Source organism: Pinus tabuliformis, chromosome 2_2 (assembly GCF_031772625.1).
Source record: "Pinus tabuliformis cultivar Carrire ecotype Pingquan chromosome 2_2, CPIR1, whole genome shotgun sequence".
In the NCBI taxonomy this organism is placed as follows: domain Eukaryota; kingdom Viridiplantae; phylum Streptophyta; class Pinopsida; order Pinales; family Pinaceae; genus Pinus; species Pinus tabuliformis.
The window spans coordinates 559,115,155-559,128,630 of record NC_142300.1 but is presented as its reverse complement, the minus strand read 5'-3'; the positions used below and the strand labels follow the sequence as shown (position 1 = coordinate 559,128,630).

The following is a 13,476-nucleotide window of genomic DNA, read 5'->3' as shown; positions in this document are numbered from 1 at the left end:
TTCCTTACCTTTCTGGCTGTTGTTTGTTTATGAAAAAAGGCTGAGTTCCTGTCTCCTCCCTGCAGCCACAATTGCCTCGATTTTAGCCTCCATTTTAGCTCCTCTGCTCTCTTAACTTGGCACAGTTGTGAATAGAGATCACTTTCCTGTTGTTTACTTTCTTGGGAGAGACCAAATTCCTCAATCGCTCTTTACGTGCTGTTGAGGTTATTTTTAATCTCCTTTTTTACCTCTTCAGGCTCTTTGTAGCTCGATTTGGCCCAATTTTTAATAGCCTGTTTGGTTTTTTTAAGTTTGGTCTCCCATATGAATCCAGGGGACCCTTCGACATGCTGTCTCCAAGTAGTGAGGACGATTTCAGCCACTGCTGGGTTGTCATTCCATAGGGAGCTATATCGGAAGGGGATAGGCCCGAGATTGTTGTGCTTATCCAGCGTTAGCGTGACAGGGAAATGATCTGAGACAGGACAAGTTAAGACGCTGGCGTATCCAACAGAGAACGTAGATAGAAGCGTAACGTTGATTAAGATTCTATCTAGTCGCTCCATAATATTACCTGTGCCAATTCTGCAGTTGTTCCATGTATACCGCTAGTTTTTGGGTGCAATATCCACAAGATCGGATTCTTGCATGATGTTTTCCAGATATGTTCTATAGGGATCAAAAGTAAAACTGCCGCCCCTCTTTTCATTGGCATGGAGGATAAGGTTAAAATCGCCTCCCAAAATGATGTTGGAGCTCCCTTCTTCATCAATGCTGGACTTTAGATCGCGCCAACAGCAATCCTTATCCCTGTAGTGATTGGGCACATAAATATTGTAAATGACTACAGTTTGCCTGTCCTCATTGTTTTCCAAGACTGTTTTGATCCAATGTTGGTTGATGGTTGCCGAATTACAGTTCCATATATTCTGGTTCCAGATAGTGGCTATACCTCCTGAAGCTCCTCTTGCTTCACTGATACTTCCTTTGTACTGGTTCTGCTGTTCTATGATAGTGTTCATTTCCCTCTGACCTTGCTTTGTTTCTTGCAGCAAAATGATTCCGGGTTTCTCTTGGTGAATGAGATCTCTCAGGGCTACTATTTTGGAGGGGTGCCCAAATCCCCTACTGTTCCAAGACAGTATTTTCATCATTGTAAATGTGGTGTCCGGGAAGGTGCTCGCCCCCCTTGTTCCTTGTTGTCTGTATCTTTGTCATGCTGACCCAGGATGAAGGATTCTATGGGTGTCTGAGTTCCCATAGCAATATCTTTCTGTGCGTTCTCATCCCGATGCTGTTTGGCAGATTTCCTGCCCGGTCCAGGCTTCTTGAAAGTTTCGCTAGATCCTCCATGTTCTTTGGAAGAGCTCCTGGTGATTCTGTTTAAGGGAGGATCTAAAGGGGGCTGAGAGGAGATGATCAGGGGCAAGGAGGATTTGGAAGAGGTTTGGGGGAGGTTTTCAAGAGAAGGGGGATCTAGGGGTTGGCTTTCCGGGAGAGAAAGGATAGAGAAGGGATTAGATGAAGGAGGCGGAGGAGGGGAGCGGGGGGGAGATTTGGAGGGAGCAGGAGAAGATGGGGAAGGATGACCTACTACAGAGGCAGATGGATCAGCTTCAGAGATGCCTTTAGCCTGGGAGGCCGATTTCTTTTTTTTAACCATTTCCCATTGTTCCTCTTGAGGACCGTTTTCTACATTAATAAGCTTAGTACATCGATTTGCAAAGTGACCGTATTCGTGACATACCTTGCATTTGAACGGGATCTGTTCATAGTCTAGCTGCTGAATATGGCTCCAGTCGTCCACTTTGAGCTTGATGGCTTCCGGGAGGCCTTTTCCGAGATCCACTTCAACACAAATCCGAGCACAAGCTTGCATGTTGTCCTTTGGCTCGCTTCGATCTACGTATTTACCAACTGCATTTCCAATGGCTCGGACTGAATCATCTCCCCAGCAGTGGAGGGGAAGATGAGGGAGCCGGACCCAGACCGGGATAGCACTGGGGACATCAAGTTCAGGATCAAAGTCAGGGGTCCATTTGTTGAGGTACAGGCCCCTGGAATCCATGAAATAGGGTCCGTTTCTGAAAATTAAATCCTTGTCTTCTTTGGATTCGAAATGAAATGTGAAGTACCCTTTGCCACAGAATCTGATGGATATCTTGCCTTGTATTTTATCAGACCAGTTTCTCTCAACCCATCTCTGGACGGTTTTCGGAGAGGGCCAGAGGCCCGTAAACTGACTGATGAGTCCTTTTTCTGCCAGCGACAGAGCGGCCAAGCGAGGTAGGGTAGGAGGCAGAAGAACTTCTTGAAGACCATCTAATTTTTTGACAAATTTTGAAACAGTAGGGCGAGGGCGCTGTGGCGGCAGTGAGTTTACCAGATTGGAGAACGCCTGTTTGGTATCGACCCCCTCCGGTGGAGCCTCCGGGGGGGCCATGGACGATGAGCGGTGGGCAGAAGGCCGAGCTGTTGCGCAGCAGAACCCTAGGTAGCGTGCGCAGCTCACAGGTTGTTCGTGTTGGATTGTAAATGTGTAGACTTACTAGTCATTACTAGTTACCAAAATTTATGTCCATGTGCCTGAACAAACAATTAATTTATCGATTTCACATCTCAATTTATTAGTTCCTCCAAAAGCAAGACTATTTATTTGATTCTATTTAACTATTAATAATTATTAATTTAACCAATATTAATTAATGTAGGCTATAATATTGTAGCAATTTTTCCCGTAACATAATTTTTAACTTAGGTAATAGAGATTAAACTACCCTACAATGCTAGTTTCTTATTAAATCTATGATAATTATAATTTATATTATTTCTCATTTAACTTATAATAAATATATATATTATTTATTAAAAATCAATCGAATATGAATATCGGCAAGTAATATTTATTTTCAAATTTTATCTTTAAATTATCTTATCAGTTTAAAATCGTTTTTTCTGCATATAATGGTTACCTATGTGTACGTCAGTCCATATGCAATAGGTCAGTTAGTATATGGTTTAGTCTTAATTTGATCACCAGTTCCATTTCCTTGAATTTCTCTATGTTAATTGGTTGGTATAAGTTTTAGTATTAATTTGATCACCAGTTCCATTTAATTGAATTTTTTTATCTCAATTGATTGGTATAAGGTTTAGTATTAATTTGAGTAATGGTTTCATTTCTGTGAAATTCTTTATTGCACATCAATCTTACACAGCGATGCTACATGAAAGGGAAAAAGACAAAAACTAAAAATTAGTATCATGTGCTGGGATGAACTTTGTATTGAAATTCCAAAACCGACATTGAATCTCGTAGTGACATGTCTGTGTCCTTGGAATTAATTGTGTCCCAAAAAATACCAAATTTGTAATTTAAAAAAAACAATGAATTTGATACAATTTTTATGCATCTTATGTCTATGTTCTTTAAAAAGCCAAAAATTATTACTCTAAAAACTAGAAATTCAAGAACTAGTGAGTTAGTTAATCTATCAAATGTTTAACCCAATCAAGTGCCAATGCTATGGGGTAAATTTTATTGTTAAATTGAATTTTTATGACCCAGTAAAGGTGAAATCAACTCAAATGAAACTCATTAATACGTCCAAAAAAGTAGCAGAAAATTACTACTATTTTGCTACAAGGGATTTCCAGAAATTCTAATTCTGTGAACTAATAGACCAATTCAAGTAGGTCAATGATGAATATGAATTTTCAAAGTTGTTCTAAGGCTACATCATGCCAGTGACTCTATAAATAACCTGCAAAATATCTCACTTCAATCATTTAACCAATGTAACCTACAACAAAAGAGGCATGAATAGTAAATGCAAAAATAAGAGATGCAAGTAAAAAAGACATTCAAAGGAAATAAAGAAATTTTACAAGAGAGCTCTAAGGCTCTTGGGATGGAAAAGACCAAGGAAAATCAGATTCCTATGAAGGAAACCAAGCTTTAGAAACTAAAAATGGCACCAAACTTTATTATTTGAATCAATCCAAGTACATTCCTACTAGAAATGAAAGTGGAGCTGCTAAATAACAAATTTTCTCCCCAAAAAGACTAAGAAATACATGCCCCTAGAGGAAAATTCAAATTGATACTTATACAAATTAATAAGGAAGCATTATCCTTGAAAGGAGGAAGCTTTCCCCTCCAAAATCCCTCGAATAGTGGATTTGGGTCTGAACACTAAGAATTTGCATTAAACGACAGGGAATAGATTCCTACATTTTCTCAATCATTGGAGCTCCAGAATTTGTGCGGTAATTTCATAGTATCTTGTTCATTTATTATCAAATCTTGATCCTCCTATAGCAAAGAGCAAGTCTCTAGATTATCTCATCCTCCAAATCTTCATAATCTGCCTAATATTTTCATAATATTCTACAAAAATAAATAATACTAGGCACAAATATGAAATTATCTCTAAACCTTCCTAGTGAACATATTAAAGCTAAAAATAGGCCATCTAATGAAAAAAAAAAAAAAAAAGTTTAATGTGTTGAAAGATGGTCATATGGGCTTTAATTTATGTTTAATTTCGAGGCCCATGACATGTCATGAATGCATATTTGAACATAGAGATATGAAACTTATCTAAGGTTTACCAAGAAGGATTAATGCCCTCTCACAATAGATGCAATAATACCAATTAGGTCATGCATTCATTAACCAGTCATTCATCAATTAAAAGGTGATAAGAGCCATACTTAAAATTGTCATAAAACCATGCTTATAACCAACATATAACCAGATAATCAACAATAATAGAACAACCATTAAAGCCACATAATAAAAAATACATCTACTTATAAAGACAAGAGGAACTTAGCTCTTGCTAACCATATGCAAAATCCAACCAAGGAAGGGACTTCCATGTACCACCCGACTATAGATTGGATTGAACCAAAATTTTCTTTCAGCCAATCACCCTCGTGAAATAATCCAAGTATGAATGAAGGATTTCATGGGATAAATCAATCCATAAAAAACCAAGGGAATCTAGAGGTTAAACTAACTCCACCCTCACACCACTGTGATCTCACCTAAACCAGTCCCAATATCACAAAACCAAACCAAACTTAAATGCCACAAAATTCCTTCACCATCCCTTTGGGAATTTTCCTGTCTCCACCCACCTATTGAGGGACTCCCGAAGAAAACCATCTCCACCCACAACCCTTGGTATTTTCCCTAAGACCACTTCACCCAGATCCAAACCCTTCCGACAATCCAAATATCAACCAAGAATGAATCCCATTGCACCATGGTTATCCAAAAATGGCAAAGCAAGGCTAAAACCATTGTTAAAACCCGACAAAACTCATGGCAATGACAATAAATGAACCAAATACACACATGCATATACCATGCATTCCAAAACCAACTAGGAAATCATACATGAACCCTGTTACTTGCAAGTATTCTCGTTGAATCCGCTTAATCCAAATTTTCCTTCCTTGATATTTGTTTTCCTTGTCCTTCCTATGCTTTCCTTCTCCTCTTGGTGCTCTTCTCCTCTCTCAGACTAATTCCAAAACTAAACTGACAAAAGGCCCCAAATTGATGCTTTGATGTCTTTTTATTATTGATGCCTCTAATTTCTTCATTTTCCATTATTTTTCCTTCAATTTTCCTCTCATGAAAATATGTGACTCTTCACCTTCCTTTTCTCCTATTTTCCTTTATTTTCATAAAATAAATGCCAATAATGCCTTGCTTTTTTTCAAATCCTTTTCCATTTCCTTTTTCAATTTCCCTTAGCCATAATAAACAACAAGTGATTCCCACTAGGATGTTTTGGCCAACATTAAACTTGGAATATGTGTCCCATGACCTTGGTCTTATTTTTCCTTTATTAAATTTATTACATGAACTTTTAACCTAGAGTTGTTACATTTTCACAGGGTTCCCCCCTCATATGAAACATTCCAGGCTCAGAGAACCAACTCTGAGCACTCTCCTCCAAGGCAGGTCTCAGTCTCTCCTTCACCAAGATAGTCTCCTTATTTAGGGAGCATAACGCCACGATAGAAACCCTCTCTAAAGAGGGTATTTGATGGCCCATGGGACATGGTTGATCACAAAAGATCAAAACAACCGGGCATATGAGTTTTATCACCTCCCCTTCATTGAAAATTAAAACTCATAATAGATTGCTCTGCTCAACATATATTGTAATATTTTTTCTCCACTATTAAATTATCTATAGTGGATTTTCCACAAAATCTTTCTTTTTCATTGCTTTATCATATGTATACACTTTTAAAGGTTACTATGACAATCTCTCTCTCAATAGACACATTGGCTAATATTTTTTTAATAATAGCTGTTGAGTCCCAAACCTGCACTTCCCTATATACCCTTTCAGCCTTCTTTTTCCATTTACTTCATCCACCAAGCTGTCAAATCATTGCATATTAGTCTAAAAAGAGCTTATGAAATGGTTTCCTAACTATGTTTATGACTGTTGTTTGATTTAGATTTTTGTTCAAACAGCTGCGGAAACTTGTCATTTTTCGCAGCCAGCCCAAGTTTCCGCAGCCATTTTGTTAAAGGCTATGTTACAGGTGTCCAATGGAGAAACCAGCCACATGGGTAAGCTGCAAGTGACGTGTACATGGAGTGTGTCCCCTTAGTTCAGCCAAATCACTCATAAACGGTCGTGGTCAATGATGGTCAAAGGAAGGGCCAAATGAGGAGTTTTGCGGTGGCACGGCTCTGTTTTGCCCACGTGAAGGTTTGCGTGGCACGATCCTTAGTTTCCGGAGGTACTGGCACACCTGTAGAGCAGCCCATGAACTGAATCGAGCAGCCACCACTCCATGGATTCAACTGTCATGATGACCATCACGCTAGATCTTAGGTCAAGGAGATTTACGTGTCTCTTGGCAACATAAAATCTAGGAATTAGTTGCAGCACTTTCACTTATAAATAATGCGTTGATATACGCTGGATAGTTAGTTTTTGGAGATGTAATTTTGACTATTGTTATCAGCCCACTGTACTGTTCTTTACTTTGTTTTATTACTGCAATTTAAATACATGAGAAGACATCGTTCCTGAATTTGATTTGTGACTAAGTGATTGACTGGCTGAGGTTGCAGAGGGCCCCTGTACACCAAAGCTTTGTATAATTTCTTACTTTCTTTCATTTACTGTTTTTATAATCATTGCTTGTACATATATATTGCGTTGTTCTGATGTTCATTGCTGTCCATATTTTCTTATTGTTTTCTTTTCTAACTGTTAACTTATCAGTGATTCTTTTACAGGTTTTTTTTAGGCAGCCCGGGCAAATTTACATATTTTTGATAACTACTGACATGAGATCATCTTGTCCTTTCTGCTGATTTTCATTTCCTGAGTTTAATTCCAGCACTGTCATTTCTTTCAAGTTTTGTTTTTGCTTATTTACTTTTCTGCTACTTAGACATCATATTACTCATCTGTTTATCATTTCATTTCTATAGCCAAGCGACTCAATTAGTAAGGAATCAGATATTACTTGTTGTAGTATGATTTAATTTGCTTTCCTACAAGTTAGAGATTGGATTACTTATGTCATTTTCAAGAGTTGAAATATGAATGAGTAGTTAAATATTAGTTTCCTTTTATGCAATTTAATTTCCTGCAATTTAGATATCATATTACTCAGCATGTTTATGATTACTTCCTATAGACGGAGTGAGTCGAAAGGTGAAGGGTCAGAATGTGGGTTGAAGTAGTGTGATTTAGTTTGCTTTGCTTTAAGTTTAGTTTTTATTTTCTTCTTCATACAGCAGTAAGGATACTAGGCCATTGTCACTAGTTCACTGTTTTGGTACATTTACTTTCTTTTGAGAATTGATTTCATTACAGTCAGTTTGAAACTTTCATTTTGAAAACTTTTTGAAAATCACTGTAGAAATCACCATTGCCATCCATACTTAACTTTCAATTTCGCCACCACACACTAGGGAATCCACAGAAGATAAACCCAAAAACAAACTAAAAAAAACTCAAAAACAACAAAAGACTAAGAAAATGGTTATCTTGCACATATAGTGCGCTTTACTTCATCAGTTTACGAATCCCGGATTGACATTTTAAATAGCAATTTAGGACACACTAAATTGACCAAACATTTTGGCGCCGTTGCCGGGGAAGTGAAACTAGGTAGCCAATTTCTTAAAAAAAAAAAATTCAAGGAAGGAAAATTGATAACCTCTCAGAGTATGCTCTCCTCTTGCACTTAGTGTGACCTGGAGGATCAGAAAAGAGAAAGTTATTGGTTTAATAGTTTCTTGAGTATGCTCTCTTCTTGCACCTAGAGTGACCTGGAAGATCAGAAAGAGAATTATTAGCCCGACTCGAAGAACAATAAAAATGACATGCATAGAGCAAGAGATTCTAGGGGAAGGTTTTTAGCTAGAGCCAAGAGTTCGATTTTCACAACTCCGTCTACTTCAAGGAATAAAAAAGAGACACCTCCATCATCTCCAACCCACACTCCTAGCCCTAGGATTCCTGGAATTCAATAGGCAATAGTTGAATTAGGAGACTCTCCCACACCATCCATCGAATCTGAATTAGGAAAAGATCCTTTCTTTCCTTCTACAGGGAGACACATTGTAATTGAAGAAGTAGAATCACCTGAGGAAGAAGAGGGAGAAATTCCTCCTCGTTCGCCATTAGTAGAGGAACCAAAGGACTATGAAATCTCTGAGGAAGCTATCATGACAGAAGAGGTAGTTAACGGATTTGGTAGAGGTAGAGGTAGAGGAGGGGGAGGAGGAAACAATGGAGGAGGTAGAGGTAACAATGGGGGAAATAGGGATGGAGATAACTCATTCGGATTTCCTATAGTCGATGAGGATTCTCGAGCAACAATGAAAAATATTTCACCATCTGTCCTCCCAAACTTTCATGGGTTAAGAAATGAGGATCCTGAAACATTTCTATTTGAGTTTGAGGTCGTGTGTCGAACTTATGATTATATGGAAGAATCTCAAAAACTCAAACTGTTTCCTTCAACATTGAAAGGAGCTGCTTTGAAATGGTTCATGAGATTACTCACACAATCCATTAGGACTTGGAATGACATGAAACAAACATTTTTGGATAGATACCTGGACTATTGTATGCCCACCAATCACAAGGATGAAGTATTCAAAATGGTACAAAGAGAAGATGAAAACTTGGAGGATTTACTTGAAAGATTCCAATACAACCTGAAAAGAGCAAAAATGAGTAACTTATATGAGGAAACCCTGAAAGCCATTCTGTTAAAAGCCATTAGAGATGAATGGATAGATATTTTGAACATGATGGGAAAAGGAGATATATCTCAACTTCCACTTCATGATATAGCAGAGCTATGTGTCCATCTCTCAAGAGGAAAATATAAAACTAGAAAAGGGCCTAGAGATCCTTCTCTCATCAGAGCAAACAAATCTGCAATTGGATCAGTAAGTAGGGCTAAGATTGGCAATATGCTTGATGAATTCAAAACTGATATCTTAGGGAGTCTTAGTGAGAAACTAGACACTCTTAAGATACACAATAAGCAGAAAGTAGAAGCTGAAGCTTTGGCCATCTTTTGCCCAAAATGTAGAAATAAACATGCTCTAAGGGAATGTCCCTCGGATGCAAAAGTTGTAGAAACATGTGTGATTTGTTCAGAGAATCATGAGACCAAGGATTGTCCTTCAATTCCTGGGCTCAAAGCTGTCTTTCAAGAAGATCCAAATACGATTGAGTCTCTCTGTTTTGTTGCATTGAGGAGACCTTGGCAGGGGCAACAAAACCAAGGGTTTAACAACTCTATGAACTTTCAAACCCCACCAAATTGGAATCCTTGGCAAAAACCTTGGTCCCAACCTCAAAATCCTTTTCAATCATGGGTACAAGGTGTTATCACTGAAAATTCTGATGCCAAAATAGCTCACACTAGCTTGAGGACAAAGTGTTTTGCAGCACATAAATCCTTTTGGCAGTTTCGCAGCGCAGCATGTTTTAGGTGATTTCGTAGCGCATAATTCATATTTTGCACTGGCTGCGCTACGAAATTGGGGAAATGAGTTCATTGCCTGATGTTGAGAGGCAAGCTATATTCAGGGAAGCAAAACAACACAACCATAGCCCACCCATATCACCTCTGTCTCCTATGGGTTCTGTGGGAATATCTGACTCGACATGTCACAGTGCTGGATCTTATCATCAATATACAAATAATACTGTTGTGTTTCATTCTCAAGGTTTTTCCTATAATCCCGCTACATTGGCAAGATAATGTTCATACAGGGAGCTCTTCCAAACAGCTGTTAATTCAATATGCAACTGCAATATCTGAAGGTGGATGCAGAATAGACAGATTCGCGGTTTTGTTTCAAAATAATTTCACCATCAGAACATCATAGGGACTGTGGAGGCAGAGCGGATTTCTGTTGATCATGTTGCACACTTAAAACCCTCAGATGAAGATATAAAGATGGCAGTATGACTTCTGGGAAGAACGGGCTTTTGCCACCTTTTCTTGTTTATAATTTGCAAAAAAAGTCTTGAAGAACAGAAAGATATCCTAAGGAGCTTGTTCTTGCTGTTGACATAGAGCATTTAAATCTGTTTGCTGGCCTTGCTGATGGTGTTTAGTGTTTGGTGCAAGTTCAGTCAATATTATCAGAGGATGCTAAAATTGGGATATTACTTGAATATCTCGAGATTAGTTTTAATGAGATGCTGTAGGTGATGTTTGTTACAGGCATATTTCTCTGTTTTAAGCAGTCAACTTCCAGGAGGTATTTAGCGCAGCTGAAAGAATATTTTCGAAAATTGAAAGAGGTTTTTATTCCTAACATACTGAAATAGAAAAACCTCTTTCAGTTTCTTCAAATTGATTATGAGCTGGGAGAAACGAGTGACTAAAAGTTGCGCTACGAAACTGCTGTAGGTGCAGTTTTTCATCTTCTGTTTTACACCTCTTTTTCAAAGACAGATTCTGGGCAGCTGGAGTAGTGTTTTAAAAAACCAAGAGAGGTTTTTGTTAAGCACGGATTGGTTCACAAAAACCTCCTTCAGTTTTTCCAAATACGTTTTCTGCGAGAAGTTATAAGCTCTGTCCCAAGACCTATTTTTCAGCCAGAACATAAGCTTATATTTCATGTCATCTTCACTTACCATTATATCAGCAATAAGCAACATGAAGATTATTAAGTTACAGGCCTAGCATGAATGGTTTCATAGGAAAGTATATCAATACGACTCCTCCTGAAGGTCTGACAATACCGAAACATACATTGTTATTTGCTGAAGGATATCACAGATGTGCTTTTCTCACTGCTAAATATAAACAGTCCAGAAAGTATTTTAGTCCTCAATTCAAAAAGGTTAATGTCAGTTCCCTTCGGTCTGAGTTCGAGAAGCTGTCCAAGGACTATGATCTTGATTTCACTCGGCTCAGTAATGAAGAGCTTTGGTCAGCCTATTATTGAGAAGCTTTTGAACACAGAAAGAGATTTCATTGATAACTCATGATTCTGTTGGCTCGGGTGGGTTTAAAAATGAAAATACCCTGAATGTGGAGCTAGATATAGGCTCATTTATTAGTCTTGAAGATGGTTCACTTTCGTGCAGTCAGGCTTCCAGCTCCAGCCAGATTGTAATTGTTGATACATTGGAAGATTTTGTTATTGAGGAGTTTTTTCAACTATCTAAAGGAGAAAGCTGGTTTGCTAAAGTAAATGGTGGTTGTGTTAAACATCCTGGATCAAAAGCTTTCGATTTGAACAGCAGATCACTTCCAGATTTTGAGCTTGGATTAAACAGAGACATAATTGCAATTGCTTTGGCAAATCTAAAAAGGCAAGTTGTTTAAACAGTTTCGCAGTTTCGTAGCGCGCTACGAAACTGCGAAACTACTGTAGGTGCTGTTTTTAATACAGGCAAACGGTTCGATGGGATAATCAGAAATTTTCAAAGGAAGCATCTGAGGGACATTTAGGAGACCAAATGAAGATAGCATAGCCATTCAAATGATGACAGGTGTGCCTCTTTTGTAAAGTGAAGTGTTTTTGTCTCAAGTTAAAGTTTTCATCATAAAGGCACTTTATGTTCAGTTATTAGGGTTTGGAAGGAGGTGCATACGAGGAGTATTGTTTTGGCTTGCACACCTGTTCATCAACTAAGCCTCCAACGCATCTGGTATCATGATGGTGCTCTTCATTTTTGGGGTGTTAAAGAGTTGGAAACATGCTGCTACATTTTCGAATAGGTGATGGAAGACAGAGACCGGAAAAACAGGGGTTTGTCTCCTAACATTATTGAACCATCAACGCATCCAGCATCCAAAGCTAGCATGGAACATTGAATCCTCCTCTCAGCTATCTCGGCCAAACTGAAAGGAGACAGGTGTCAAGGAGCAAGAAAGAATCATTCTACGAGGAGGATATAATTAGAGCTTTAGTTTAATTAGGACTCTTTGTAATTCCAGTTCAGCATTTAATGTATTTAATGAGTCAGTTAAATAGCAGATAGGGGTAATTAGTAGCAGTCATCGAGCTCCCCTCATGCTGGAGGAGGAAGCTCAAATTAGTTTAGGGTGTATCTCTATATATAGATCAAACTTTGATGTAATGGGGGTTGGATGTTTTGGAGAAGACTGTTTTTGGTTTATGTATAAACAAATTTCAGTAATGCAAATGACTGTGTTTTCTTCTCAGGATTCACAATGGATCTTCTTGTTCAAATGTGTGATGGTATTCTTTCTTTAAGGTTCTTTTACAGTTTTGTTAATGCATAATCACTCAGAACTCATGAATCATGCTCTGACTTCCTGTATGCCTTGGCAAACTGTGGTTTCAAAGTTATGTTTGAACATATAGATGTAAAGTGCCCTGATTTCTATGAAAAGACAGTGTTTTTGTTTGCTGAGATATGAGAGACTCCATAAGCCCAATGGGATTCAATTCAATGTTGTCCAGCCAGCTTATTTTCATGTGTCTTATAAGAGTTAGCCATCTTTTCTTGTCATTAGTCAATATTCATAATCTGTGAGAGAGCCCTCTCAGACTAAGGAGGCTAAGCCTTAGTCCAAAGGCTGGTTTGAAATAGTTACACAGAATCTTGCTGATTGGCAGCCTTCAGTGCTTGATTTTGTGATAACACAAGGCATGCAAAATCCTTATGGGAGATTTGCTCAATTTTATCAGTATCCTCCATCTTTTCAAAACCAACAAGCTCCACAACTTCCAAATCAAAATCCACAACTATCATTGCCATTTCCACAACAACAACAACCTTCTCAACAGAATCCAAATTCTCAACTCTTGCTTCCATTCCAACAGAAGTCAAATCAACTTCCTTCCCAGCCATTGCCAAACCCCAATAATAAAAACCCTCAAAATTCTTACATGGTAGAAGGTCAAGAATTTCCTACCTATATGATTGTTCCTCTCAATGATGTACAACTCAGATCTGGTAGAGTTTTAGATAAACCTTCTATAGATGC

General features: G+C 38.2%; 1 protein-coding gene across 1 annotated transcript; it reads right to left on the bottom strand.

Annotated features, from left to right (window-relative positions):
* Nucleotides 1–590: 590 nt before the first annotated feature.
* On the bottom strand, nt 591–1,136 carry LOC149193867 (uncharacterized). The gene has a single exon (XM_089407466.1). It carries the CDS (start codon nt 1,134–1,136, stop codon nt 591–593), a length of 546 nt encoding a protein of 181 aa, XP_089263592.1.
* Nucleotides 1,137–13,476: the final 12,340 nt, after the last annotated feature.